The sequence below is a fragment of the Asterias rubens genome, chromosome 6 (assembly GCF_902459465.1).
Source record: "Asterias rubens chromosome 6, eAstRub1.3, whole genome shotgun sequence".
NCBI classification, from domain to species: Eukaryota; Metazoa; Echinodermata; class Asteroidea; order Forcipulatida; family Asteriidae; genus Asterias; species Asterias rubens.
In genome coordinates this window covers 7,939,773-7,967,619 of record NC_047067.1, presented here as the reverse complement: position 1 = coordinate 7,967,619, position 27,847 = coordinate 7,939,773, and the positions used below count along the sequence as shown (strand labels likewise).

The 27,847-nt window shown below is 38.1% G+C and overlaps 1 protein-coding gene across 1 annotated transcript in view; it reads left to right on the top strand.

Annotated features, from left to right (window-relative positions):
- The window catches only part of LOC117291325 (titin-like), a gene marked incomplete at its 3' end in the record, with an annotated part of 251,619 nt that overhangs the window by 125,663 nt on the left and 98,109 nt on the right, over window positions 1-27,847 (top strand). Inside the window, exons 71-95 of the mRNA XM_033772967.1 lie at window positions 3,914-4,059; window positions 5,468-5,665; window positions 6,350-6,637; window positions 7,203-7,342; window positions 7,927-8,185; window positions 8,576-8,786; window positions 9,742-9,884; window positions 10,542-10,717; window positions 13,236-13,331; window positions 14,547-14,645; window positions 16,931-17,152; window positions 17,948-18,189; window positions 18,605-18,818; window positions 19,657-19,789; window positions 20,676-20,841; window positions 21,243-21,373; window positions 21,947-22,013; window positions 22,462-22,697; window positions 23,253-23,396; window positions 23,890-23,977; window positions 24,561-24,772; window positions 25,241-25,384; window positions 25,972-26,065; window positions 26,642-26,850; window positions 27,524-27,761. Of these exons, the coding sequence (XP_033628858.1) occupies window positions 3,914-4,059; window positions 5,468-5,665; window positions 6,350-6,637; window positions 7,203-7,342; window positions 7,927-8,185; window positions 8,576-8,786; window positions 9,742-9,884; window positions 10,542-10,717; window positions 13,236-13,331; window positions 14,547-14,645; window positions 16,931-17,152; window positions 17,948-18,189; window positions 18,605-18,818; window positions 19,657-19,789; window positions 20,676-20,841; window positions 21,243-21,373; window positions 21,947-22,013; window positions 22,462-22,697; window positions 23,253-23,396; window positions 23,890-23,977; window positions 24,561-24,772; window positions 25,241-25,384; window positions 25,972-26,065; window positions 26,642-26,850; window positions 27,524-27,761 (4,296 nt within the window). The remainder of the gene's footprint in view (window positions 1-3,913; window positions 4,060-5,467; window positions 5,666-6,349; window positions 6,638-7,202; window positions 7,343-7,926; window positions 8,186-8,575; window positions 8,787-9,741; window positions 9,885-10,541; window positions 10,718-13,235; window positions 13,332-14,546; window positions 14,646-16,930; window positions 17,153-17,947; window positions 18,190-18,604; window positions 18,819-19,656; window positions 19,790-20,675; window positions 20,842-21,242; window positions 21,374-21,946; window positions 22,014-22,461; window positions 22,698-23,252; window positions 23,397-23,889; window positions 23,978-24,560; window positions 24,773-25,240; window positions 25,385-25,971; window positions 26,066-26,641; window positions 26,851-27,523; window positions 27,762-27,847) is intronic.

Genomic DNA, 27,847 nt, shown 5'->3' with positions numbered 1-27,847 from the left:
GAAGCAAATAAATCAGTTACATTCCTTGCTCTATTTAATTATGCTGCAGAGTGATAATAATACTTGATCGTTCTACTAGGAAAGACAATCTCAAGTCGGTCTGTAAAGTTTTTTTTTGTTTTTTTTTGGTTCATACTCAATAGCAGACATGGTACAGTTTATCATTCCAATGCCTACTTGAAGAGATTGGTTGTTTTACATTTTGGTGTGCATTCCTCCCTGCACTCATCCTTCTCAGACACACATACTTGCATCCGTTCCAAGATGCAGATATTTTTTCTCTAAAGGTCCTTAAATCTTTCCTGAAGATTCTTAACTGCTGACCCTGCCTTATGAGACTGTCTCACCCACAATTGAAATGACCTTCCTTTGTATTAGTTAATAATAAGTGTAAATTAAAAGCCTTCTCGTGGAAGAGAAAAGGTTGACCTCAGTGATTCTGGCTTACAGATGTAGGAGAAGAATGACTTTAAAGATGTCAGGTCCAATTTTGGCCGATTTTTACTTGGGAAAATTTTGATTTAAATTTTAAAAAGCTATTTTCTTAGCTACAAGAATGTTATAAGCTTTCATTTAAATTATTGCAGAAACATTTTTCCAACCAATGATAAGTTGTAAATAGAAATGAAGTTATTGTGGGGATGTAACAGCCATTAGCATGTACAAATAATTGGTATTTTGTCTGGTAACCTGTTTCTGCTAAGCAAGATTTTTCCGTGCTAAGCAATTATTTGTTTGTGGAGATAATCTCGCTGAACTGAAACGATTTTTAACCAAGCTTACATTTCATCCTCTTTGTGACTGATGGAGAGCAAAACTTTCAAGTGGACATTTATTTTTGTAAGCCTTTTTATTTGCTTTATGAATTTAAGCTACTTTCAGCTTCAGCACAGAAAGTAGCTATGCACAACAAAATTGTGCTTACCAGAACAAGGCTACTAGCCAAACTACAATGCCACATGTATCATTTGTCACTTGTATCCTGCTCAATTCCACCTAGCAGAAAATTGTTTGGCAGGATTTTCTACTTCAGTACATGTAGCTCTATCATGAAGACCGTAAGAACAACGATTTGCTAAGCACAGAAAAGTATTGCTTAACAGGTTTAACAGGGTACTAGCCAAAATTACATTAAGTTTACATTGTTGTGACTGGTGCCCCACTCAATTTTTGCTGAGCAAAGAAAATGTCAGACAGTATTTTCTGCTGAACAGCTTTATGAAATTGGGCCATGATGAGTACCGGATTTACCCTCATGTCTGAAACTAAGGCCATGTAATAATTAGCGGCTACAGCTACGGCTAGATTTCCGCATCACCATGCATTGAGGTATAGGACATTCTTAGCAACACCTTTAGCAACTGCCGTAGCCGTAGCCGCCAATTCGGATTCGGCCTTGGTTTTGCATTGCCTCCATCCATCCATGGGTTCAACATTACATTCCTTAGTACTTGAGTCACTGCTATTAATGCTAGTCATAAATAGCCCTGCATGACTCCTCCCGCTGGCTTGCTTCCCATATTAAGGGTTTACCACAGTCTTCAGGAGCTATGCATTACTTAACCCTCTCTATATGTAAGAGAGTTTGGAGCCTCCTCCTGTTGCATCCCATGTGGATGCTCCTGGTGTGTTTAGACCTGTGATATCTCTACAGTGTAATGTTCATAATTGGTCCCTGCATCTTGGCACCTGCGCACTATTAATTAACTTACATGTAGGGCTGGGAGACTGTTAAGGTTCTTTGGTTGGTTGGATGAGTACATTTGAATTCACAACAAAATATTGACAAAAGGACATGTTCTTAATCCTATAGTTACAATGTAGTTTGTCCAGTAGTACCACATTAATTTCCCTAGGCCTACTCAACAGGGATATCTACGTATGGGTTCACATTCATTAAAAGTTGTTGTACAATGTACTTTATTTTGGGTTGAACAAAGAAAGATTTTCTGGACCTGCAACCTTCGGACTTACATGTACCTGCCTGCAGTAGGTTGCAGTTTCTAGTTCAGCTCCAGTCAATTTTGTTTTGTTCAAAACGAAAATTATTTAGAATTTTCCTAGCCAGTTTACATAAAAAGTAAAAACTAAGTAGACAATGAATGTACACTAATATTTACAGTACATACAATTACATTTACAGTTATACAAATTGAAATATACATATGATACAAAGATATAATACAAAGATATCATATACTATACAAGTTATTTTTTAGCTGTTAACCTGTTTCTGCTGAGCAGAATTTTTCGTGGCTTAGCAGTTTTTAAAATATTTTTTGTTCTAGGCAGCTTGATGAAATTAAACTCTGACAATCATTAGTTTAACAACAGAGAAGCTTTTTCTCTTTTTGTTCAAAAGAAGTCACAGAAAACAGATTTTTGTTTGTGTTGGTTTTGTTTTTACAACAGTGCATTATCTGAGTCATAAATGTTGATTATCATTATTATGCTTCATTGCGAAAACATTCCTTTACGCCTGTATGCCGTCTTTAATTTTAATCATTTTTTTTAATCAATTACCTTAACACTTGACCTACAATGACCTTTGACATGGACACCCTGAGTAGGTCACAGGCTTGAGCCTGCCTTTTAAGATAAGTTACTGATGTAATTGCCATTTAACTATGTAATCAGACAATGTATTAATATAGTATTAATATTATTTGACATTCATATACATGTAGCACCTCTCCAAAGGATCAAAACTCCTTATATTAAATTTAAAATGAAAATCACTGACACATATTATATTAAACAGTAAATAAAAATACACTGCACACTAACAAAAACTTTATAAATATATAAATATATATTAACAAAAACCAAAACAACTAAAAAACTAAAACACTGAAAATAGAAAAATTCTACAGGCTTATACAAGCAAAGCACAAGGTTAGCATGTACACACACTGTACATATTAATTACTACAGGGTTAGGCCTCTTAGAAACACACATAATGTGTGCTGCATTATTGTTGGCTTAAAAATGGTTGTGTTTTTGTTTGCACATAATTAAAATTCTCAAGGAGCATCTGCCAGCATTTGAGCAGTCGGAACCCAAAACAGTGGATTTCAACTTTTTTTCACGATTGGTGTTGTCTGTGAATATTTTAAGTACCATGTATCTATAGGTTGGGTAAGAATAACCAATTTCAATTTGAACACATACCCTACCTTATTTATGAGTTGTACCCTAACTATTGTAAACAGAATACTGTTGTATCATTTTTGCAAATAGTTGGTTGTACTTTGATTGATTACTTCAAAACATTGAAGGAAAATTCCATGAAATTCTTCTCACATGAAACATGAATGACACACTGTTAACAAACCATGCGGTCCAGAAAGTCTGCATTCCTGACATGTTGGTCGTCTAGATGATCACGAGTACTTATTTTATCACACAGTCATCCATTATCTGCTTTGTAATATCAAAGAAGGAACGACAGATTAAAGGTACTGGACACGATTGGTAATTACTCAAAATTATTGTTAGCATAAAAACTTCCTTGGTAACAAGCAATGGAAAGCTGTTGATAGTATAAAACATTTCGAGAGACAGCTCCCTCTGAAGTTACATATTTTTTTGAGGAAGGGGTAATTCTTGCTCAAATTCTAAAAGACTTCAGGCCTGGAGCCTTTTATTATGGATCCGAAAGAACATAAATTTGTGCAACAAGGGTGTTTTTTTTTCTCATTATTCTCTTGCAACTCCGATGACCCAATTAAGTACAAATTTCTACAGATTTGTTATTTTGTGCATACATGTACATGTACATATGTAGGGATACACCAAGTGCGAATGGAATTTGCCAACTGAGGCATTTGATAATAGTTCAATTCATTTAAACATTTCACAAAAGTGCAAACAAAACCTGTCACGTTTGTCTTTTCTCTCTCTTGTTCACAGTCTTGAAACTACTTCAACCACCACAGTGACCGCTATGTCCGGTCAAAGGTCAAAGTTCAAGGAAGACCCTCCCAAGTTTAGCCAGCCTGTCAAGAGTGAGTCAGTTGCCGGAGGAAAGTCGGCGTCCTTCGAGGCAATTGTTCAAGGTAAATGTTCAATAACAAAATTTTTTGTTAATTTATTCCTTCCCTCCTTACCTCCCTCCCTCCCACAAAAAAACCCCAATCAAACAAATAATTAATTGACCCCCCCCCCCATTCAAACTGCTCAGACAATTTGAAACGTGAGCAGTTTGGACAATTGTTATGGTAGCTGCCATCAATTCACCCTCCACCTTTTTAAATTCACTCCAGCATTCCTTTGTAAGTTTTTTTTGTATTCAACGTCTTTAAAAATGACAAGGACCTCATACATATTTTAGACAAAAGTTTGTTGGAAATAAAATACAAGGCTTCTTAATTTATAAAATTTTGTGCAATATATACACGAACACCAGCATTTACTTCAACAACAGTTTTCTGCCCTTTTTTTAAAGTAAACATTGGTGACACGAAGAACTACAGTTCAGAGTTGTACTTAACTAACCAATGATTCACCATTTTTCTACTCACTGGAAAAATGTATAAATTTAGTTCAGTACAGAACGACCAGTTCAGCCAATTTTACAAAATACACCTACAATTTGAATAATTTACTCAGTAACCCCCCCCCCCCCCCCCCCCGCCCCCCTCTCCCAGTGCCCCTCATTGCACCCGCACCCTTTTCAAGAAACTCATCATTTGATTCAAATCCATCATACCCCTCCATTCGCGTATCATCAAGCATCTTCTGGCCATTTCCCTGGAAAAAAAATTTTGTGAAAAATGCAAGTCGTTTCTTATGGCATGCACTTAGATGAAGCTTTCTGGTTATTTGTACAGCACTTCTGTTTCCTGTTCTATGTCCTGATGAGACACATCAATCTGAGACTCGACTGTATTGTATTTTGTACCAGTAGAATGCACCTTTTCCAGTTATCGATGAAGTCTTTAGTTCCCCCGTCCATGTTCAGGCGGTGCTCTGTTTAATTATGTTACCATGGCAACTGTGCCCTCTCCTTCCCTTATTTGCACACTTTTGCTCTTTTTTCAAAAATATGTTTTCTTCTGCATTATGCTATTTAGGCTTGCAAAATCACAAATCTGTTATTCTAAACCGCTTTCCAGTATTTTCAATTAGATTTTCATGAGCCAAATCTTTTTTTCTCCTAATTTGTTCTGCAACAGATATGTGGTATTTATAGTGTGTTTATTTTGGGGCATTGTACATTTGAATACTAAGTAAAAAATTTCAGCAACTCATTGTGAAGTTCCTGTGAGGGGATGGTGGATAAATTCAACCATGGATGTCTTCCTGTTCAAACCTTCATTACTCAACAGCTTTGCATTGTATGTGCTTTTTATATCGTATCTTCGCATTGTGCCTTGTATTGTTACCGCTCTGATTGTTGTTTGTCTCTCCTTTGCTTGCCTCGTCGCTCCATCAACGCCCTCTCTCTTCGAAAACCCCGACCAGGCAACCCTGAGCCGAGTGTCAGATGGTACAAAGATGACACTGAGCTGAGAAACTCTCCCAAATATCAGATCAGCTTTAGGTCCGGCCGCGCCTCGCTACGCCTCCCCAAAACTGCCGCTGGCGATGCGGGCAAGTACAAGTGCGAGGCTAAGAACCCTCTGGGTTCGGCCGTGTCGACAGCTGAGCTGGTAGTTAAAGGTTAGTTCTTTTTTTAAGGTGGACTGCGACTCAAGAAGCATGAACGCTCTATAAAGGCTGCTTGCTCTACTCTGCCTGCTTTCTGTTCATAAATGTATTGTGAATATCACATAATTGTTATCTAAATACATTGTCATTTGTTTGGTATATACCTCATGTTCATATGTTTCTTGTAAATTTAATAGTTTTGAAACTGTAAGCTTGTCTTCTGATATACACATTATTTTTGAAAAGTGCATGGAATTTTATCAGACTTTTTATTTGAGCAAAAAAACAATGCAGACTGCACGAGTAAAGAAAATGCCTTGGGAAAGGAAATTACATGTGGGGTTCACTTCATACCTAATATAGTGCACATTTTGATATTAACAAGTTACAATTCTTTGATTGCTATTACCTGAGCTTGTTTGATCTTTCAGAAAATGTTAAAGGGTGTAAAAAATATGCACTGGCTGTTAAGCAAAAATAAATGGTATAAGAAAAAAAATAATGACTCCGCCTTTGAGAAAGACTCTGCTAGGGTTGAAACATCCGGCCACTAACTATGTTTTGCATTAATACCATGGATCATTTTGGTTGGTAACCAGTTTGCAACAGCTAATTCTATTCTCAAAAAAATTAAGTAAAAAAAATGTTTCTGAGAAGTGAAGAATTTAATCTTTCCTTCAATGTTTTAACTCACAGATGCTACCGAAGCACCAGTCTTCACTCAACGCTTGCAAAGTCAGCAGGCGACCGAGGGGGACAAGGTTAGCTTCGAAGCGACCGTCAAAGGACTCCCTGCCCCTACCATCTCATGGTTCCATAACAAGGACGAGCTGAAATCTTCCGCAGACATCCAAATCTCCAGGGAAGGCGAGCGATGCACGCTTACTTTTCCTGAAGTATTTGACGACGATGCGGGAGAGTATTCAGTCCGGGCGGAGAATCCTGCAGGAATGGCGTCCTGTCAGGCACAACTCACCGTCAAGAGTAAGTTGGAGGTTTAAAATTAAAAAAATAAAATCTTTCTTGTTTCTAATAGATGGATTTGCATTGAGATAACAAATATTAATTTAGCAATGTGTGTTAGCACTGTAATCGTAGTACTTTCCCGAGCTCTATGAAAAAAATCACTAGGCATATTACTCATGTGGGATTTGAACCCACGACTATTGCAATTCTAGAGCAGTGTCTTACCAACTAGAGCACCGAGATTGCCCGGTAGCTAGAGGCAGTTCGAATCCATGTTTTGGCAGCGGGGCTTCTGGTTAAGAGTATTCCAGGGAAAACCCACATAATAAGGTAGGGACTGAAAATGCAGTTCACGTAGTGCCCACTGGTTGGATTCGAACCGGGGTCCTAGAAGTGGAAGTTAAGGAAAGATATCAAAACGCAAACCAGACTGACCCTTTTTATAGACCTTACGCACATGACATTATCTGAGTGGGGCGCCTCGACTAGAGTTCAAATGATTTGCAACTAAAAATGCCATATTTAAGGTAAAAGCTTGTGTTTTAAACACCAAATCACCGTCTTTGTTTTTTTTTCTTTCCAGGTGCAGCACCAGGCCAGAAAGCTGCGGGCGTCAGAGAGAAGGAAGTGAGTCCAGTTAAGACTGCTGAAACACAGAATGCACCACCACCACCACCACCACCACAGCAAAGTGTTCAGCAGTCTGCTCCAGTATTCACTAAGGTCAGTGCTTAAACCCTTTCATTCATGAGAAATCATTTTATCAAGGTCGCATCCAGCCCTGATGATGTATATGGAAGTTGGCAATATATTAAAGTTGTTTATTTCAGTTGTTAATTCATCATTGAAATCAGTATAATCCTCGTGCTTCATTGAAAAAATTGTCCAAAATACATCATGTTATACATTTCATATTGATACTGAGCTTGGCTTGCATTTTTCAAAGTTATCATTAAAGGCAGATTTCTTAGGTTGGAAAACAAAGTGACTGTTAAACTTTTATTTATATATACATATATCTAAATTTTAAGGGACTTTTAAAACTATTTTCAGAAGAGGGGTTTATAAGAAGAACACAGGGAATGATTTGTAATTGGAGTGTTGTTTTTAAGAGTAATTTTAAAACGACAAATAGTTCGTTGGTAAAGCTTTACTTTTAACTCAAATTTAAGACAAGTGACTACCAAGCAGTTTGACTCGGTTTTCTTTACATTGTCACCCCTTGCTATCCTGATAAGCATAAATTCTGTTATTATTAACAAACGTTTATGGTCAGTGTTTTAAACTTTCCCCACTTATACCCGCAGACTCTATCTGATGCCCAAAGCAACGAGGGCCAATCCACCACATTATCATGCACCCTCAAGGGACAACCCCAACCCAGTGTCAACTGGTTCCGAGAGGGAGCTAAGATTGAGCCCAGCCTGGACTTTGAGATGAGTTACAGCAACGGTGTTGCCACGCTGACCATACCTGAAATCTTCACCGATGACGCCGGGACGTTTACTTGCACCGCTACCAACCCAGCCGGGAGCAAGTCTACAACCTGCAAGCTGACGGTCAAAGGTAACATTTAAGCAAATCCTGAAAGCACTCTCACTGCAATATTGAGTTGCTTCCCTATCTGGCCTTTCCTGACAAAACCCGTCCAATAAAACTCCATCCCACGGTACTTCCAAACCATCCAAGGTGATTTTCTATAGTTAAGGGATCTTTTAAAAGCTAGTGTAACTTTCCTCTGGTATGTTGTCAAGCTGCCATGGTAAACTTGACTTAAGTATATCTTAGGTCTCATAGTTCAAACGTAGACTAACGTAGACTAAAATACTGAATGTGGAAGCACCTTGAGTGTCACTGAGTAACAGATATAAGCGCTATATAAGAAGACGCCATTACTTTTATTGTTATTTTCCACCATGCCAAATTTGAAATACTACAAACTCATTGGTATAACAGGATCCGGGAAACCACAAACTAATGCCCAAAACGGCGCCCCATCATCTGACGGCAAGATGACAGAGGGCGATACCAAACCAGAGTTCACCAGAGAGATACAGCCTGTGAGATTCAACGAAGGGATGAGTGCCCGCTTTGAGTGTGTCGTCACCGGCAGACCATTCCCTGAAATCGTATGGTTGAGGAACGGTGCCCCAATTGCTGGGTACAGGTACGTGTGTTCTAGTAGAATGTGCAAGTTTCAGGCAGATTTTAACATTGGGACCTGTTAAAGTACATGTTTGTTTCCTTTGTGCATTGAAGCAACATATACGTGGGACAATGTTTGAATATGTGCGAGACTTACTTGGTGTATTGCTAAGCAGATATGGAGTAAAACCCACCCTTTCTGGTATTAAAAGAGTAATCACAATATCAGCTCAAATTATTTTCAGTACAAGTCCATGCATTTATTGAAAAGTTTTTTGGGTGGTTTCAGGTAATCAGAGAAAAAAGTTAGAAACATTGGAAAAACCTGACGGTAGATTGTAATTCTTGTGACATACTGCTATAGACCCATAGAGTTATATATAAGAACTAGAGCGCGCACTGGCCTATATATGCGCCCCGGTATGCGAGCAGGCGGTCATTTTCTTATTGACAAAACAGCTATCTCACAGCGTGTGTTTGTGCGGCCATTTTGTAAGTTGAACAAACAGCACCGCGTGAGCGTTCAATAAAAAAAACCTCAAACGTGTATTTCATATTCAACGCGCGTGCATAATGACGCGCTTGTCATCTTGCGGTCCCGTGGCGTTTGTGCCTTAAGCATCACTCGTGCGCCCTCTAGTTCTTATAAAAAACTCTATGTATAGACCGTAATCACGTTGCAGCCATCTTTAATTTCTCCCGTTGATATTAATGTTACCAAACTGAGGCTGGAAGAACAAAGTAGTCTGGTTCCTAATTGCAAAATGATCATAAGCATTCATTTTTGTTATTTGATACGAGGAACATGACCAAGATGGAGGCAGCATGATAAAGGTCTATAAGGCTAACTGCCAATGATTCCATAAGTTTCCTCAGAACCTGCTATTCTCACTTGGGAATTTTTGTACATTTTCCCTAATTCCTCAATCACCTCTTTCCTCCATGAAAGTCTAAATAATTGTTGGTTTCTGATGTAGATTCATCCCAAGACAAGACATGAAGACAGGATTTGTGTCGTTGGAGATTACGATGCTTCTAGATGATGATATCGGAGAGTATACGTGTATCGCTAAGAATGCTACCGGACAAGCTGTCTGTCAAGCCCTCATCATGAAAGATGGTAAGAATTTTTGTTTTCTCTTAGATGCGCTTGCTTCCAAGTTTCAAGTCATGAACCATTATTAACTTACAATTGAACTAAGAAAAAGACCAGGATCTGAACATGTGATCTCAGGATTATTATACTCTGGCAATGTGCTTCAAAATTTGTAACAAATTCTTGCATCTTTTTCTTATTGGAGATTTTGAGATGCTTGGTAGTTGAAGTCATACCAGTTGTTTTAAACTGTATTGTCACAGTCAACAAGATCGTATAATAATTTAGGAACTTATTGCTAACACAATTTTTGGAAAAAAAGGCCCACTAGTAGAACTTCTCTGTGATCACAGCACAGGTGAAGATTTGAATCTTGAGAGTGGGTGACACTTAAAAAGAAGAAGAAACATATATGGGATTTGGGGCATTGCATGCTGAGGTATCAATATATATGAACAAAACAAAAATCAAAATTCATGTTCTTTATCCCCGAGGCAAATTTGACACATCATAATATTTATTTGGTTTGCGATAACACCATGTGTGTATCTACTTGCCATGTCCATTATGTTCTGTTGAGAACTTAACTTGTTTATATTATACTACTGCGGAGTAGATTTTTGGAATTTGGGAGACTTCTCAAACCTTGTGTTTCATCTCTTCCTCTGTTTATTGGAACAGGTGACTACAACCGTTGGGCAAGGCAGAGGTACAACGAGGATGTCCGTTCCCGACCAAACGAACAGAGAGTGAATGTCAACCGCTCCATGAGTGACGGAGATGGACCTTTAAGGGACCATCCTCATGGGAGCAGTACCGATGTGGACGGCAATGTCTACCATGATGCTGATCACGAGGTAATAATTACAACAATTCAGATTTTCTACAATTTAATTTGAATCCACTGATTTTAACGACCTTTTATATATAGATGATGTTTGAATCCTAAGGGGTTGATTTCATAAAGCTTGATGAAGACTCATCTTATGATGGGTTGTAAGTATTGCCATAGTATTTAGTATCGTGAAATTCATTTTCCTGAGAAAGTTTCTGTAACACAAGGTTATTTACAGGCAACCAGTTTCAGGCGATTCTCCAACATGTTCACTATAAAAGACAAACATTTATATAGATTGTTTGCGGATAGTGAGACTCTTGTGCTGAACTGCAGTTTTTCGTGTGCTCCCAAGTTTTCTTTCAATCGGCTTGTAAAAACGTCCCATGTAATGAAATGAAATGAAAGAGAAGTTCTAAGAAGATGATTAGGTGATTGTGAGAGTATTTGATGATTATGTCCAGTATAGGAATATTGGAAATATTTAGCACAAATCTACAGAAGGTTTTTCTACTTCTTTTGCAGTCCACACATTAATTTTTTCTTACAAAATGAAGAGATAGTTGGTAAAGAAATAGTGTAAAGAACTACAATTGTGTTTATGAATCAATTAATCCAATTTGTATCTGACGCGCTTATAATCACTTGATATTTATAACTTTTTAGAGTGCATTTTACATGTCAGATAAAATTACAAAACGCAGTCTCATAAGCTTCCAATAACAACAAACATGAAAATATGATATTTAAATACTCTCCTTTAAAAGTGGTGTGATCATTTAACAATGCATTTTGCCTCTCAGTATCGGTATGAAACCAACATTGAACCCTTTCTCCTAATTCCTCCATCCAAACCAATCCCCATGACGTGCCCCTACCATTAATTACCTCTTTTTATTTTACCTCCCCCTCTACCCGTTTTGAAAACTATCGTGAAATGACAACGGAGTGCATGGTTTTTTTCTCCTTCTCTCCCCACCCCTTCTTTTCGAATGCGTTTTCTTATCCCTTAGGAGCTTAAAATATCCCCCTTTGAGAAGCGACTTTTACAGGAGGTTGCCTTTAGGGAGAGGTCCCTCCCCAGTTGGTCCGTCGGCAGGGACCACCGCGACAGAAACAGACATTCCACTGAGGTATACAGTTGCTATGACAACCATATGTTGCTATGCGCACATTCAGTTGCAATGCCGACATCCCGTTTGCATGATTCAGATCATCGGCTGGCATTTAGCAATCACGAGACTAAACTCTTGTCATGTTTAGAACAACGTTGTACGTAATTACTAACAAGATAGCTCACTCCGATAAAATATTGTTTTTTTCTTTGGTAGTTGTACAGATTGGATTGCTGAATTGTAGTTTTGTCATCTAAGTTGAGCTCATTTCAAACAGTATTTCCTATGTTCTAACTAATACTAGAAATTATAGTTACTTTTTTTTCTGACAAAACTAACACATTATTCTTTGCTCCCCTTTAACAGATATTAACACCTTTAGATTGACAACAATTTTCTCTATATTTTCCTACCACAGACTGTTGTTGTTTAAGGGATGTTGGAGTTATACCACAATTTTATTTTTAGAAGTTGGTGTTTTTAGTTACTTGAGACAGAGTTATGTCTCCTGCTGTGAATTTGTTTCTTACGAATTCTTGTCCCTGTTCTTAATACTTTGTTGAGTTCTTTTGCAGGTTATATGAGTTTCAGTTTGATGTTAATCAACAGACCAGAGTTGTCAATTAACTTGTGGTTGTTGTCACATGAAGATTTCTGTGGCCCTTTTCGAATCCACGGCTTCAGCTTTGGATTCGGCTTCAGGCTCTGCCTCTCGTCTGAAGCCCGAAGCGCGTACGCAAAGCACGCAAATTTTCAAAACAACTGCGGGGCCAAGCTAGCCTGGGCCGAATCTGGAGCCGAAGCTGACAGGAGCTCACCCCCATACACTCCATAGATTTGATGTGATTTTTCATATTGAATACCACTGTTTAGTTATACCTGTTCCTTCTTCACCAATTTTCAAAGCACAGCATTATTTATGAGCTTGGGAAGTTTGATTTCTGAAAACTCGCAGGTTGGAGATAACCAGGGCCCAATTGCATTGCTCTGCTTACCGCCAAATTATTTGCATACTATCCCAATTCTTCGCTTAAAAGCTGTGCAAGCGCCGATTTTCAGCTGTAGCTGTGTATTAAGTGAAGAATGCCGTAGTAACGTGAAGTACACACGCGCATGAGCACAAATTCCCTGTTAACCTATGGAATATGTTTGCGCCGAATTCCCTGCTTCCGAATCCAACGCGGTCATCGCCATAAGGGGGGGGGGGGTGGTAATCTGTTAGCTGCTTTACCGTCCCATACAAATCTCCCTCATTTGGACACAGACAGCAACAAATACAGCCATCAATAATCTTTGCTTACAGTAAGCCTAGCCATGAAATTGGGCCCAGAAAGCTTCATTGGTGTTTACTGTCACTTACATCATGTGTTTTAAACATTGTTAAAACGTGTCACCCCGTTATCATCTTCCTGTTTCACTCATCAGGAGTTTAAAGTGTCACCGTTTGAGAGACGCTTATTGAAAGAAGTCCAGTTGAGGGAAAGGTCTTCTGACCCGTCCCCTCCTCGACCCGCTGATCAGGTAGAAACAGTTGATTGGATTGAGCATGGTGTGCTGAATGCGTTTCTATAGACCCATTGCAAAACGCACAGCGTACTTGCACACGCCTCTGCTGTCTCCATTTTGGGTGTCAAAAACGCGCACAAAAGGATGGTACATGTGTTTACGCACCTCCGAACAATGTGCATCTACCATTTCTGCCTTTTTTTGTGGGAGTCCATTTCGTTTGTGCACGTTTTGACACCACAAATGGCGGACAGGAGATGCCCTTGTACATGTATGTGCGCTGAGCGTTGTGCATAGGGTCTATTGAGAAACTTGGGGAAAAATCACTGAAAATCATGTCGTTTATACTGTATGAATTGGCCTTTACTCTGGGAATCCTTTAAAGACACTGGACACTATTGGTAATTGTCAAAGACCAGTCTTCTCACTGTCAAATCTCAACATATGCATCAAATAACGAACCAGTGAAAATTTGAGCTCAATTGGTCGTCGAAGTTGTGAGCTAGTAATGAAAAGAAGAAAAAACCTTGTCACACGAAGTTTTGTGCTTTCAGATGCTTGATTTTGAGACCTCAAATTCTAAATCTGAGGTCTTGAAATCAAATTCACGGAAAATTACTTCTTTCTCGAAAACTACGTCTCTACAATGTTTTATACTACCAACCTCTCCCCATGATTTGTTACCAAGTAAGGTTTTAATGCTAATAATTATTTTGAGTAATTACCAATAGTGTCATCTGCCTTTAAGCAGATTTTTAAGATGGTCTTGAGTGTACAAAGTGTCCAAAGTGATACAAAATGCATGAGTGGATCCTACCTTCATCAAGTTCATTGATGCAGATTTGTTGGCAATGGCTTTCAGGACTATTCCTGTTGAGCAAAACCAAAATGCTTAAGTTTTTTGGAATGCACTGTGACACAACTTACTCTGTTTTTGCAAAAACAAGTTTTTACTTTAAAAACGGTACATGTAATGTGCAATAATTACAATATTTCATCTTTAAAAAAAAAAGGAAAATACTTTGGGGAATATATTTTGGAAAAGAGAGAGAAAAAAAAAGAAGTAATATTTTCCCATAGACGAACCAAAGTAATAAATAATCCTGTATGCTAAAAAGTGTTGACAGCTCCTGCTGCATTGAAATTTACAACTGTACCCTCCAGCAAAATGATCATCTAGCTTCTCCGGAGACTCGTGGTGATTAACTTAAAACTGTCCAAACCCCACAGGTGTATAAACCATCGCCATTTGAGACCAGACTACAGAAGGAAATCAAACTGAGAGATCGTCGAACGTCAGAAGATCAGCCTGATATGCCTTCTCTAGGGGTGTGTAGAGAAACTTAATCTTGGCATGGTGTGACTCTCCAGAGATTAATATCAGCATTGGATATGTTTTGTAATCCTCCTAAAGATTGATTATTTAATAGTCTTCAAACGGTGTTTTTACCATATATGAAAATGATGCTGGGCTAGAATACAGTATAAAATCACTAAAGCCGAACACTGTACATGTCTCGCGCATTCTTAAAGGAACACGTTGCCTTGGATCGGTCGAGTTGGTCTTTAAAAAGCGTTCGTAACCGTTTGTTATAAAATGTATGGTTGGAAAGATGTTTTAAAAGTAGAATACAATGATCCACACACATTTGCCACGAAATTGGGTGGTTTTCCTTTTACTTTGCGAACTAACAAAGTCAAAAATTTTGACTCCCGTAAATGGCCGACCGTGTTAGTCGGTGAGGTAAAAGGAAAACCATGCAATTTCCAGTGATCCTTGTGTGGATCATTATATTGTACTTTTAAAATATGTTTCTAATCGTATGCATTTAATAACAAACAGTTACAAACCCTTTTCAAAGACCAACTCGACCGATCCAAGGCAATGTGTTCCTTTAAGATTTTCTTCATGAATCTCTGCTTCCTACATGTGCATATACATGCTTTAACTTGTGAAGGAAAACAAATTGTGGACTTAAAAACCGGTCTGAAAGGTTGATTTTGTTAAAATGTTTTGTTCATCTGACTATAAAGCTGCAATTCAGCGTGTATCTTCATGATATCATTTCTTCATATAAGCTGCATGTGTTTTGACTGAGTAAAGCCCAGTTCATACATGTACTTCATGCAAATGCGAATGCGAAGTGAATTTGACGTGAATTTGACGTCACAACCCTCCTTTCGCAGCGATATTCGCAAGTGAGTTTAAGAACAGAATTGAACTGCTGCGAACTATTCGTTGCAAATTTGTGACGTCAACATTCGTATCACATTCGCATGCGCAGGAAGTATGAACCGGGCTTAATGCAAGCACACAGTCCCAGCCTACAGTTTGAATACATGTGAACTTAACACAGATCAGCTTGCGAACAGTTGTTCTCTCATTCCACCAATGGGGAGTTGCATTAAAGAATCAGTCAACAGAACTTTCAGGAGGGTTATAGAAAAGAGTGTGTTGATGACGTGTGTTTGAAACAGTTTTTGTCAAGAGTGTGTGTACTAATGTAACTGTTGCTTTGTGATTTGGAGGAAGCTTTGCCGACCTGCAGAAGTACGACTTGGAAAATTACAGCATCCAATACCAGAAGCAGTTAATTGTAAACAAATAATCTTTGCATGGAGTGTGTGTGTTATTTTGACTTATAGTTAGATTTAACTTACATGTATCAAACCCTTTTTCTACAGTTGACAGCTAAAGAGGAATGTCTTTACCATCTACAGATGCTTCATTTTGGGGAACAATATTTCTTAGTTATGTGCATGATTTTCAAGATTTGCGTTCATGGTCAGAGCAAACCCTTTCTTGACACCAAGTGGTGGACAGGGTAACTGTGTGATGTGGTAAGGAGGAGTTACCACAAGCATAAGACATATTATTCTGGGATGAATTTATTGTTTACTGATATATGATGAAGCATGATAATCTTTTGAATAGCATGAATTTGATTTGCTGCTCTTATGATAATTGTTTTTAGATTTTATCTTTATTCTTGTCTAACTCGTAGTGTAGGTACTTTAGAACTGGTTTGTTCAGAATTGGAACCCTTTACTAACATTTTCCTCCATTGCTATCATGAATCTAGCTATCATAATCTGTAGAAAAAAGCACATTTGAAGACTATACACCATGGAAATTTATATATAGTTGTATTATAATCTTATCTTAACATGAATATGTAGAGTTTAACCTCTCAGGATCAACTGAATTATGTTGTGTACATGTACCTTGGAGATAGAATAACATCAATGCCAATAGAGGGAGGTTCGAATTTTACACACTTTTTGGGGCAAGGAATGATTCAATTTGCTAGCAAAATCCCATTTCTGGCTCTAATTTGTGTGAAGTTGCATGATATTTGGACAGATTGTGTAAAGTTTGGCTTGTAATGCAGTCCATTATTCAGCTTTTCCCTACCATGGCTCCCCATGTAAAGTCATTTTCGCTTATAATTATTCCCCTCCTGTTTTACGAGCAAAAGTCTGTTCGCTATGCCACAAAAAACTTTCTCACTACTGATTGCTTATCTATAGCCACCAAGCAATCAGACAATCACTGTGAGAGAACAATGCATGTTCTTTGGTTCTAACCTTTTACTGTCACGATCTCTTTGCAGACATTTAGCGTTCCCAATTTTGAGGCAAAACTCCTCCAGGATCCCAACCTACCGGGCCTGGTTACCGAGACGGAGACTGAGACCGAAATGGAATCCGGCATGGACACAGACACTGAACGGTCTGGCGCTCCGTGTTTCATCAAAGATTTGAAGAACTTTAAAGTGCTAGAGGGGAGCCCAGTTACTTTCAGCTGTAGAGTTCAAGGGTCACCCAAACCAACAGTGAGTTGAACAGCTTGATATTTGTTTTCTTTTCATTTGAAGAATAATAATCAGTGTGTATATAGTGCTTTGCACACCTGAAGGGTGTCTTAAAGTGCTTCCAACATTATTACCCATGAATTTGTGAAATCCCTTCTTTATAGCATGTCAATTTTGCCAAAAGTTCTTGAGAAGTTGCTCCATCAAACCTGCCCAAATTTGGAGAAAATTTGACAGCAGTCAAATCTGAGTTTAACTTATACAATAACTAAAAAGAAGTTGGAACTCTACATGTCTTTACATTTTAGCAAATGAAACAATACTGTTCAGGAGTAAGTGTTATAGTATGCATAATCACTATTTTGTTCGAGACTGTTAAAGGATTCGGGTACTTTTTCAAAATGTCCACAGATTTACATTAAACTTACAGGGTTTGAAGATATTACTAACTGAGGTTGTGTAGTTTTTGAGAAATGAGTAAAACAAGTCACAAAATAATTTTGTCTCAGGAAGACGAAAAATATTTTAGCATGTGAAAATCCCGTTAACCAGTTATGATATTATACCAAAACCATAGCATAACTGGTTAATACGTTTTTACATGCTAAATACTGAGACGAATTTTTTTTTTTTACTCATTTCTCAAAGAGAAGCTTTATACTATCATAATCTATAAACTGTGTCAGTTTAATGTAAATCTGTGGACATTGTGTTTTTTGAAAAAGTACATTAAATACCCTTTAATTGTATTAATTTGTCTTGATTCCGTATTGGGAACAAATAATAAACAAAATCCGCTTTTTTCCTGACCAACAGATTCAGTGGTACAAGAACGGACAGCCGGTCATACGATCGACACGCTTGGACGTCAAGACCACTGAAGGTTTCTGTTCACTGCGTATTGAGATGGTCCTGCCCGAAGACAAAGGAGCCTACACCATCTTTGCCTCCAGTCCCAAGGGGCGGGCTGTCTGTACAGGGAGACTCTACGTGGAGCGAGTTGACGATAACGATATGCCACAACACATGAAGGGTGTCTTGGCGCACAGAGTTAGAGAGTACGTATTGACTTTAAAAAAGATCTTTAATAGCGCAGAATACGCTCAAATAGGCACCCAAGGCGCATCACACAAGCATTAAATAAGTAAGAAGTTAAAAATGCACAATGCATTTAAATAAACTATACTGTAGAAATTTAACATTACTTAAAAGGTACAGTATGTAAACTACAAGCAATGACAAGGGATACTATCAAGAGGTTACTTCATAAAACTACAGAAGAATTAAATGTTACTTAAAAAGTGCAGTCAAATGTAAAATGCAAGCACTGACAGGAGAATATTATCAAGATGTAGCTATTTACTTTTTGTAAGTATCACATGGTTTTACTTGATTAATATTTTTGATTCCCCAAAGTTGGCAAATATATTTTGATCTCATTGTCACACTCCTCTCCTCTTCTTGTTTATCCAGAGAAACACAAGAGTATCAGATCCCCGAGCGCGGTGCTCCGGACAGCCAGGTGAATGAAAGACACTACAAGCCAAACTTCAAGGAGATTCCCAGCGACTTGATCGTCAAGGAAGGAAAGATTGCTCGCTTCAACTGCCGCGTTAAGGGTAGACCTCCACCAGATCTCATCTGGTTCAGGGACGACGAACGTGTGTACAGCGATCCCAACCACAGGGTGTGTATAATTATAGAACTTTTTATCAAACCTTAAACATATTTCTCAAGATGTAGAGTAATAATAAATAATAATAACCGTATTTATAACGCGCCTTTTGCCAAAGGATACAAAGCGCCAGGTATTATTACTGCAAGGAGTACTGGGTTCTTTTACATGCGTTTACACAACACATGGGACCAACGACTTTACGTCCCATCCGAAGGACGAAGCAATGGTTATGTGTCTTGCTTAAGGACACAAGTGTCACGAACCCACACTCTGCTGATCAGAAAGACCAGAGTTGAATTCGGTGCTCTTAACAACTCGGCCACGACACTCCCATGTAGAGGAGGAACAAAAATTCTTCAGAAATTTGTTTGGTTTTCGGTGAGCAAATTTGTAAGCTACATGTATAGAGCATTAAAAGGTTCTTCTGAAATTTGTTTTAATTTTGGTCAGCAAATTTGTTTGGAGCAATTGTTCAGCAAAAGTTTATTTTTTCTAGCTATGTCAGATCATGCCTCAATGATAAAGATGTAAATTAAACTTAAAAAAAAAAAAAAAAAAAAAAAAAAAAAGGAAAATCCATAACCCATGCACACAAAACTGCCCCTTCCGCCACAAACTTACATAATATTCTTCCTACTGTAGTCTGATTTTCGATGTTTTTTTGCACTTCAGTAATTTTGCACTTTGTAAATCAGACAAATTAAGCCTACACCATGTGTTCACGTAGTTCAATTTCACTCAATGAAATGTTCCTACTCTTTTCAACATGTTCAATGGAACAAATATCATGCCTTAAAATATCAACCCAACCATTAAGAAACCTTGAAACTTGATCACTTATTTTCAGATGATTGTGAATGAGGGTGGAGTCCATTCTCTACTCATTGCATTCGCTAGACCAGAAGACAGCGGCCTCTATCGCTGTGAAGCCAAGAACAGAGCTGGACAGGCAAAGTTCACTGTCGGCCTCTCTGTAGAAGGTAAGACTCTCACAGTCGGGATTATCTGAAAGAATGGATCTTGTTTGATTTGATGAAGTACTGTGAAGGTTAAAGACACTTGACACCTTTGGTAATGTTAAAGACCAGTCTTCTCACTTGGTGTATCTCAACATATGCATAAAATAACAAACCTGTATGAAAATTTGAGCTCAATTGGTCGTCAAAGTTGCAAGATAATAATGGAAGAAAAACACCCTTGTCACACGAAGTTGTGTGCTTTCAGATGTTTGATTTCAGGACCTCAAAATTTAATTCTGAGGTCTCGAAATCAAATTCAAATATTTTAGTGGAAAATTACTTCTTTTCTCGAAAACTACGTTACTTTAGAGGGAGCCGTTTCTCACAATGTTATACACTATCAACAGCTCTCCATTGCTCATTACTAAGTAAGTTTTTATGCTAACAATTATTTTGAGTAATTGCTAAAAGTGTCCAGTGCCTTTAAGATGAGGGTGTGCATAATTAAAGAAATTATAAGAAATCCTAAACTGGGTTTCTGAAGCCATAGAGCAGGGAAAAGACATTTTTTTTTAAGAAATTTGTTCGGTATTTGGTCAGAAAATTTGTTTGGGGCAATTCTTCAGGATTATCTGAAAGTATGTAAGGAATGGATCTTGTCTGATCAAGTTTTGTAAAGTTAAAGATGAGGTTTAAAAAATGTTAACGATTTTTCATTGAAAAACAACTGATTTTTTTAATATTCGGAATAACCAATTGACTATCGATTTTAAGTAATTTTCCTCTTGTGTGTGGAGTTATCAAGCACCTCAACAAAATTTTCGCAACTGTTTTGGGACCGGATTGAAAAATAAATAAATAATGAAATCGTTTTGACTGATAAACAATTTGTTCTTTTCCCAAACAGCCAAGCAGCACCTTGTTGCCCCGTCCTTCATCGATCGTATCGAGAATGTGTCTGTGATGGAAGGCGAACCAATCTCTCTAGGTTGCAAGGTCAACGGGTCACCCTCGCCACAGGTCAACTGGCAGAAAGATGGTCATCATATCACCAGGGGATTCAAAAACTTCAAGTCAGTATTAGTTCAACAGTTTTTTTTTTTAAATAATGCCTAGTGGTTTAGACCTTTAGACCTGTTTTTTAATTTTTTTATTGTAGACTTCGGAAAGCACTGATTATAAGAGTCTTGATTATGAACTGTTAAAGGGCAAAATTTTGAATTAAAGCCAAGTTCGTTTTTAATGCGAATGCGATATGAATTTTGGCGTTTTCACAGCGAATGTTTCGCAGGAGTTGAACACAGTTTAAGTGTTACAAGTTATTCTTTGCAAATTTGTAATGTCAAAATTTGTATCGCATTTGAGGAAGTATGAACCGGGCTCAATTCAGTTTTGGTTGAAACTTTTATTTATGTTAAAGTTGAGGGTTGTACATGTAGTTCATTCAAGATTTGTCTTTTTCCCATTTCTTCAGGATTGAGATGCTGAAGGGTGAGTGTAGCCTGTCAATAGAGAGGACCAATCGCTCTGATAGTGGCTGGTATACATGCACTGCATTCAACTCGGCTGGCCGTGTCTCCTGCAGATGTAAAGTACAAGTATCATGTGAGTCAAATCTCTAGTATTATTTGTCAGGATTTTTTCTTATTTTCAAAATTGTTTCATGGCTTGCTCGTTGCCTTTAGACTTTTCTCATGGGATGTCGAGTTACCACTAAATGAAGAAAGAAAAAGACTCACATATTTCATTTGTTGAGAGTGAAGAGTCTGTAAATTTTCTATAATGTGCCACAATTAAAGTTCACAAGTATCATATGTAGACCAAGATAACACTAATCACTTTTTCAGGATTAAACTTTTTATTTGGTTTTTTAATTTTCAAAATGTTTTTTTTTGAAATAAAAATCTCCAAATTGGACATCTGTAAATGGTGTGTGTTTCTTGCTAAAGCATCCATATTGTTTATTCAATTCTTAAGTCTGTCTTTACCAATATTATAAACTGAAAAACGTTTCTGGTAATGAAAACCGGTTGGCCTGTTTTGTCTTTTCGTTGAGCAGTCAGTCATTAGGGATTAGTTGATGTTTAAAATTTGTTAATGCAGTTCATGGAATGCAATACCAAGAGAGGAGAGGAAATTAAACATTGTTAGTTTTTTTCACTTCTTTTTCCGTTATAGATAAACCACCTGTCGGTAGGATGGCCGGTACACCACAACCACTGGTGAAGAAGAAGTCTTCCAATCAGTAAGTACACATTTCTGTTTTTGTTTAAGAGATGCTGTACGTTCCATTTTTCAGTTAACTCTGATACTGAACATTTACATAACTGTGATAACTGTGCCCAATTTTATAAAGCTCTTTAGCAGAAAATACTGCTTGACAAATTTCTTTGCATAGCAAAAACTGAATGGGGCACGGCCAGTCACATCAATGTAAACTTAATTTAATTTTGGCTGGTAAGCAATGGTTCTGTTAAGCAATACTTTTCTGTGCTTAGCAAATTTTTGTGTTTACAGCCTTTATTTCACTTCAATTCAAAATTGGTTTATTAGAAAAATACATCTCCAAATAAAAAGTCACTGACTAAAAGAATTTGGTTTACAATAAAATTACATTAAAAATATATGTACAAAATATATGAAATTTTGCCAAGATCTTTACAAGAAACATCTTGGAATCTCTCTTCCTTTAGACAAAGTAGAGCTCCAGCTGCTGACTCCCCGTCTGCTGGTTCCATCTTCACGAGACCTGATCAGTACCCTGACGATGAAGCCTTCCCCAAGACACCCGAGCCTCGCTTCACCGTACCCCTGAATGATGTCCATAAGAAGGAAGGTGAAGATGCTCGCTTCGGATGTCGTCTTGAACCTGCCAACGATGAGACGATGAGAGTGGAATGGCTGAAGAACGGAATGCCACTCTTTGCTGGTAAGACGTTTATTCAATTCAATTCAATGAAAGTGGGTGAATGGATGAAACACAAATACTGTTCTTGATGCCTGATGCAAATTGAACATCTATTAATTGTAGAAATTTTCGTCTGAATAAACCCCATACTTTGGGGAAGGGTTACAACCATAACATGTAGTTTTTGAGAAAGTAGTAAAACAATGTCATGAAAATAATTTTTGTTTCGGTGATCATGAGACGAAAATTATTTTAGCTTGTAAAAACGTATTTTCATGACATTGTTTTACTCATTTCTCATAAAACTGCAGCACCTCAGCAACAAATATTTTAAGGTACGCTTTCTACTTCCACTATCTTCAAACGGTGTAAGTTTAATGTAAATCTGTGGACATTGTGTTTTGTGTTACAAAAAGTGCCCTAATCCTTTCATCAAAATTATCATGCTACACACTGTTTTCATATCAAGCAATACAGCATGTACATGTATGTCTCTGCAGATGGTTTGCCTGTTTACTTGCAGTATTTGTCAAATACTTAGTCTCTGTATCAACTCTCTATTTTCTCCCTCTACAGGCTCAAGGATCAAGACGAGCAATGAGTTTGGAATCTGCATGTTGGAGATTAAGGGAATCTACCCTGAAGATTCTGGAATTATCACCTGCAGAGCCGCCAACGCTAGCGGACATACCGAGACATCAGGAAGACTATCATGCCAAAGTATGTGTGTTTGTTTGTGGATGATCTTCCCACTTCGGCGAAGCTCCGACGAGGGGATATAAATATAAAATCATAAAATAAATCAAATGCTCTAGATTGCATGAGAGAGTTTTTAAAAGCAAACCTAAACATCAAGTAATGAACAATCCAATGACCTCGTTTCAATAGGAGACTTTCCAACGCTAGGCGGCAGCAGACATACCGGGTAAATTTCCATTGTTTACGTAGTTCTGAACATGCGCATAATTCTGAGAACAATGGATTTACCCGGTAAGTCTGCTGCCCTCTATCGTCCCAGAAAGTCTCCCATTGACTGTGCTTTGCCTAAACTTGCAAAACTTTGAAAAATCTTGGGGGAGAAACTTGTTCACATGTTCAAAATGTTCACAGTTAACTTGTTGCCGTAGTGATTATGTTTCTGAAATCAGTTGTTTGATGAGTAAAGTTGTTAATCTTCAATCCTTTTTTTTTTTTGGGCTGTCCAACTCTACAGTCAAGGGAGCTGTCATCTCTGATAGCCAACTGCCAGAGGAGATGCAAGGTATCCAGAAGACACTGCAGTATGATGAATACCTCAGAGGGTAGGTACCAGACTAAACATTTGTCAAGCGTAATAGCTATCTTTTATTATTGATACAGTAAGTAAGACTGTGAGGATAATAATAATAATAATAATAATAATAATAATAATAATAATAATAATAATTTAAAAAACATTTATATACCGCCAAATCCATTAAAAATTCTCCCAGACGCTTTACAACAAGAAAAACAAAATCAGGGCTGTGTGTTAACAAAAATAATAGAATGTTCCTTTTGGGCTAAGGAATTTTTTACAGTAATGTTCTGTTTTCAAATTTGCTTTAAATAAAAACCTACTCGCAAAGATTTACCGATTGGCAGCAAACATTTTGAAAGATAAACAAAAACACATTTTCTTGTGGTCATTTTTATAAAATCCTGAAATGGTTTCACCACCTCACTATAAACGTCATCATCAAAGATGGGAGGACAAATAAAGGAACAAATAAACTTGTCAAGTATTAATCAAAGTGCTCTTTTTGAAATACAGACTTAAAATTTTTGAACATTCTAATGACATCCCTTTTTCAGAAGAAATAAAATAAGTTACAACATAAATGAATTTTTGTATTGTTTATAAAGATCTGATGACGGACTAGCCAGAGAACACCCTTCCGGTTATGGGACTCGCATCCAAGAGGCACAAAGAGCACCCCCACCAAACTTTGTCATCCCACCCCGGGATGTTAAGAAACATGAGGGCAAAGATGCACGATTTGCCTGCAAGATTGAACCCATGGGAGATGGCTCCATGAAGGTGGACTGGCTGAAGAACGGCCGTCCGCTGGTGTCAAGTAAGTAGCTGAAACTTCTTTTGTTTCCCTTTCAGAAGCTTTTTTGATAACTCTTGCACAGATAAATTCATTGGAGGGCATTTTTCTGTACACTTTAAAGAGGGTAGGTTAAAGTTGGATCATGGCCACAATTGCTCAAAAAGCGTGCATGTCATACAAACATTCCACCACCCAAACGATCACCCCACCGTTACACCGGACTGCAGTAGTAGAACAGTCGGTGCATGTGTGTAAACATAAAGATTGGTCATGTAGGTGCGGCTATAGAAGTGAACTTTGACATGTTGTCTGAGATCCTTGTACTGAGCTCTTAGCATTAGTGCTGAGTGCTGTTTTCTAAAGCTGTTTAGCCCCAAAACCAATACAAATCTTGAATAGTAGAAATCAACTAACCACCCAAAATGGGTTGTATGGTTAACAGTCCACATGAATTTCATCATTTCAAACTCTATGATTTTTTTCCCCTAGGCTCCAGGATCAAGACCACGTTTGAGTTTGGCATTGCCAGTCTCGATATCAAGGGTGTCTATGCAGAGGACGCTGGTGTCGTTACTTGTCGTGCAGTCAATGAGAGTGGAAAGAACGAAGTCTCTTGCAAACTCATCGTACACAGTAAGTAGATCGTTGCATTGTGGGGTCCGCCTCTTGGATGTTGCTGTGTGGGTTTTGAGAGCTTGGTACATTGTTTGAAGGAATTGGTTTTACGGGTTTTTCCTTAGATGTTCAATCACACCCCAATTTCTCTATTGCATTTGGTACTCGATATATGGCATCCAGAGCTGCCAACTGTACCTGATTTTGCAGAAAGTTCACTGAAAATATACCAATATTTCCATGTTCTGATGAAAACATCTCCCTGAATACCTTTATCCTAATACTTTGTTGAAAGTAATTCTAAATATCTCCCTGGTTGTCGTACAAAATCTTCCTGATTGCGAGATGTTTAGTTGCAAGGTGATTGCAAGGTGTTGGCAGCTCTGGGCATGGTGTACCCTCCCCCCCCCCCCTATTTTGTATTTATTGTGTGCTATGAATCTCAGGAATTATTCAGAGGATTTAAGGGGGAAAATAGTTGTTCATGTATTGGAACCTTCTGCCCCATATGAGGCATGGTATACTCAATTGCTTCTCAGCAAGATTGGTCATTCATGTCTCAAATATTTGTTAACAATTCTTGTGGATTTGGTTTTTCCTCACAGCCAAAGACAGCCTAGTTACTGAAAGCCAGCTACCAGACAGCATGAGAGAAGGCATTGCGAAAACACTGGAATATGATCGTTCTATCAGTGATGAGTAAGTCTTCTTTCTTAATGTTTTTTTTTTTTTTTTTTTTGGCCATCAACTGCTTGAGATGTTGACCTGGTTGAGTTACTTCCGTAATAAATGTAGACCAGTTCAAAGACAAATTGCAGGATCAGTAATTATACAAAACTCTATTGTTAACTTTCAATCTGTAAAAGGTCTGAAAAGACCTGAACCTTCGACCTCTCGATTACGTGGCAGCGGTCTACCAACTGAGCTGTTTAGCTCTAATGTTAGCCTTCTCCCGATTGTTGTCAATATCTTTGTTGGGGAATGGTTATTCTGACTTGCACCCCTTAATAAGGATGCTTACAACATAGGGAGACCATCAATATAGGGTTAGATAGCTCAGTTGGTAGAGCGCTGGTTCAAGTCCCTATATCTCACAATCTCTCTTCTTTCAAATAAAAGTTATTTAAAAATTTAACCAGTTGGATTATTATTTGAATAATATAAAGTGCGTACCAGTAACTATCCTTCAGATAAATGGGTTTGTCTGAAAAACCATCTAAGTTTAGGAAATACCATTTGACATCCAATAAGTCCTATTCCTTTTTCTCTAACCAGTGGTATTGTGAAGGATGGCAGACCGTCACGACATGAGCATGGTACGTTCCATGAGCCAGCAAAGGCTGCTGCACCTCGCATTCTCGTTCCTGTCAGCCCACTGCAAAGACCAGAGGGACAGAGGGCACACTTTGCTTGCCGTATTGAACCAGCTAACGACCCCACAATGACGGTAGAATGGTTACAGGATGGACGACCACTTGCCACTGGTAAGTATCACTATCTTTGACATGATCCCTGTGTGCTTGTAGCTCTGATTATAACTGAACCAAAAAGGACTCAAACTATTTGGTCCTTTTAGTTTTTGATTTGTTCGGTGGTTTAGGCCATGTCCAAATTCGAGTATTTGCTATTCCATTCGGGATGATGCTGTGGCTAAACCGCAGCCGTCACCTCCAATTCAGAAATCACCTCATATTTGGAGAAATCATTAGGGCTGCACCATGATAAAGGTGTATTCAGGAAGGTAGTTGAAGTTGCATTAAATACATTATGGTATCAGATTCAACTTGGAGAAATTATGTGTTTAACCTCAAATGAACAAATAAATGTAAAAAAGTAAAAGATTTTAAAATGTTTGCATGAAAAGATACAGTTCACAACTGCTTTTCTGGTGTCTTTTTATTTTGTCAAAAAACCTGACATACTTTGGCCACGGCCATAATTGGGACACAGCCTAAGGCTTAGTCTAAATAAATGGCTGCAGCAATAGCTTATAGACAGAATGACAACAAGTCCTATTCTTCAACATTGTCAGTGCAGCTTTTACTTGGGCCACAACCTTACTCTGGCCACACCCATACTTGGTCCTTAGCCATTGTATTGTATTGTATTGAAAAGTACCTATTACTGTTAATTATCAACGTCTGTTCTTTGGTTCAGGTTCTCGCATTAGGAGTGTATTTGAGTTTGGCATTGCCAGTCTGGACTACAAGGATGTCACTGCAGAAGACTCTGGGACGATCACCTGTGTCGTCACCAACGAGAGCGGGAGAACCGAGAGTTCAGCGAGATTGGTTTGCCGAGCCCAGGGTAGCCTTATCATGAAGAGTCAACTCCCAGAGGAGATGCAGGCGGGGATTGAAAAGACACTGGAGTACGATCGTTCTCTCAGTGATGAGTAAGTCGAACAAACCATGTATTCCGTTTCAAATTCTTGCTTGCTAAATTTCAAGTTTTCAGTTTTGTTTGTGTACCTTTATTTAT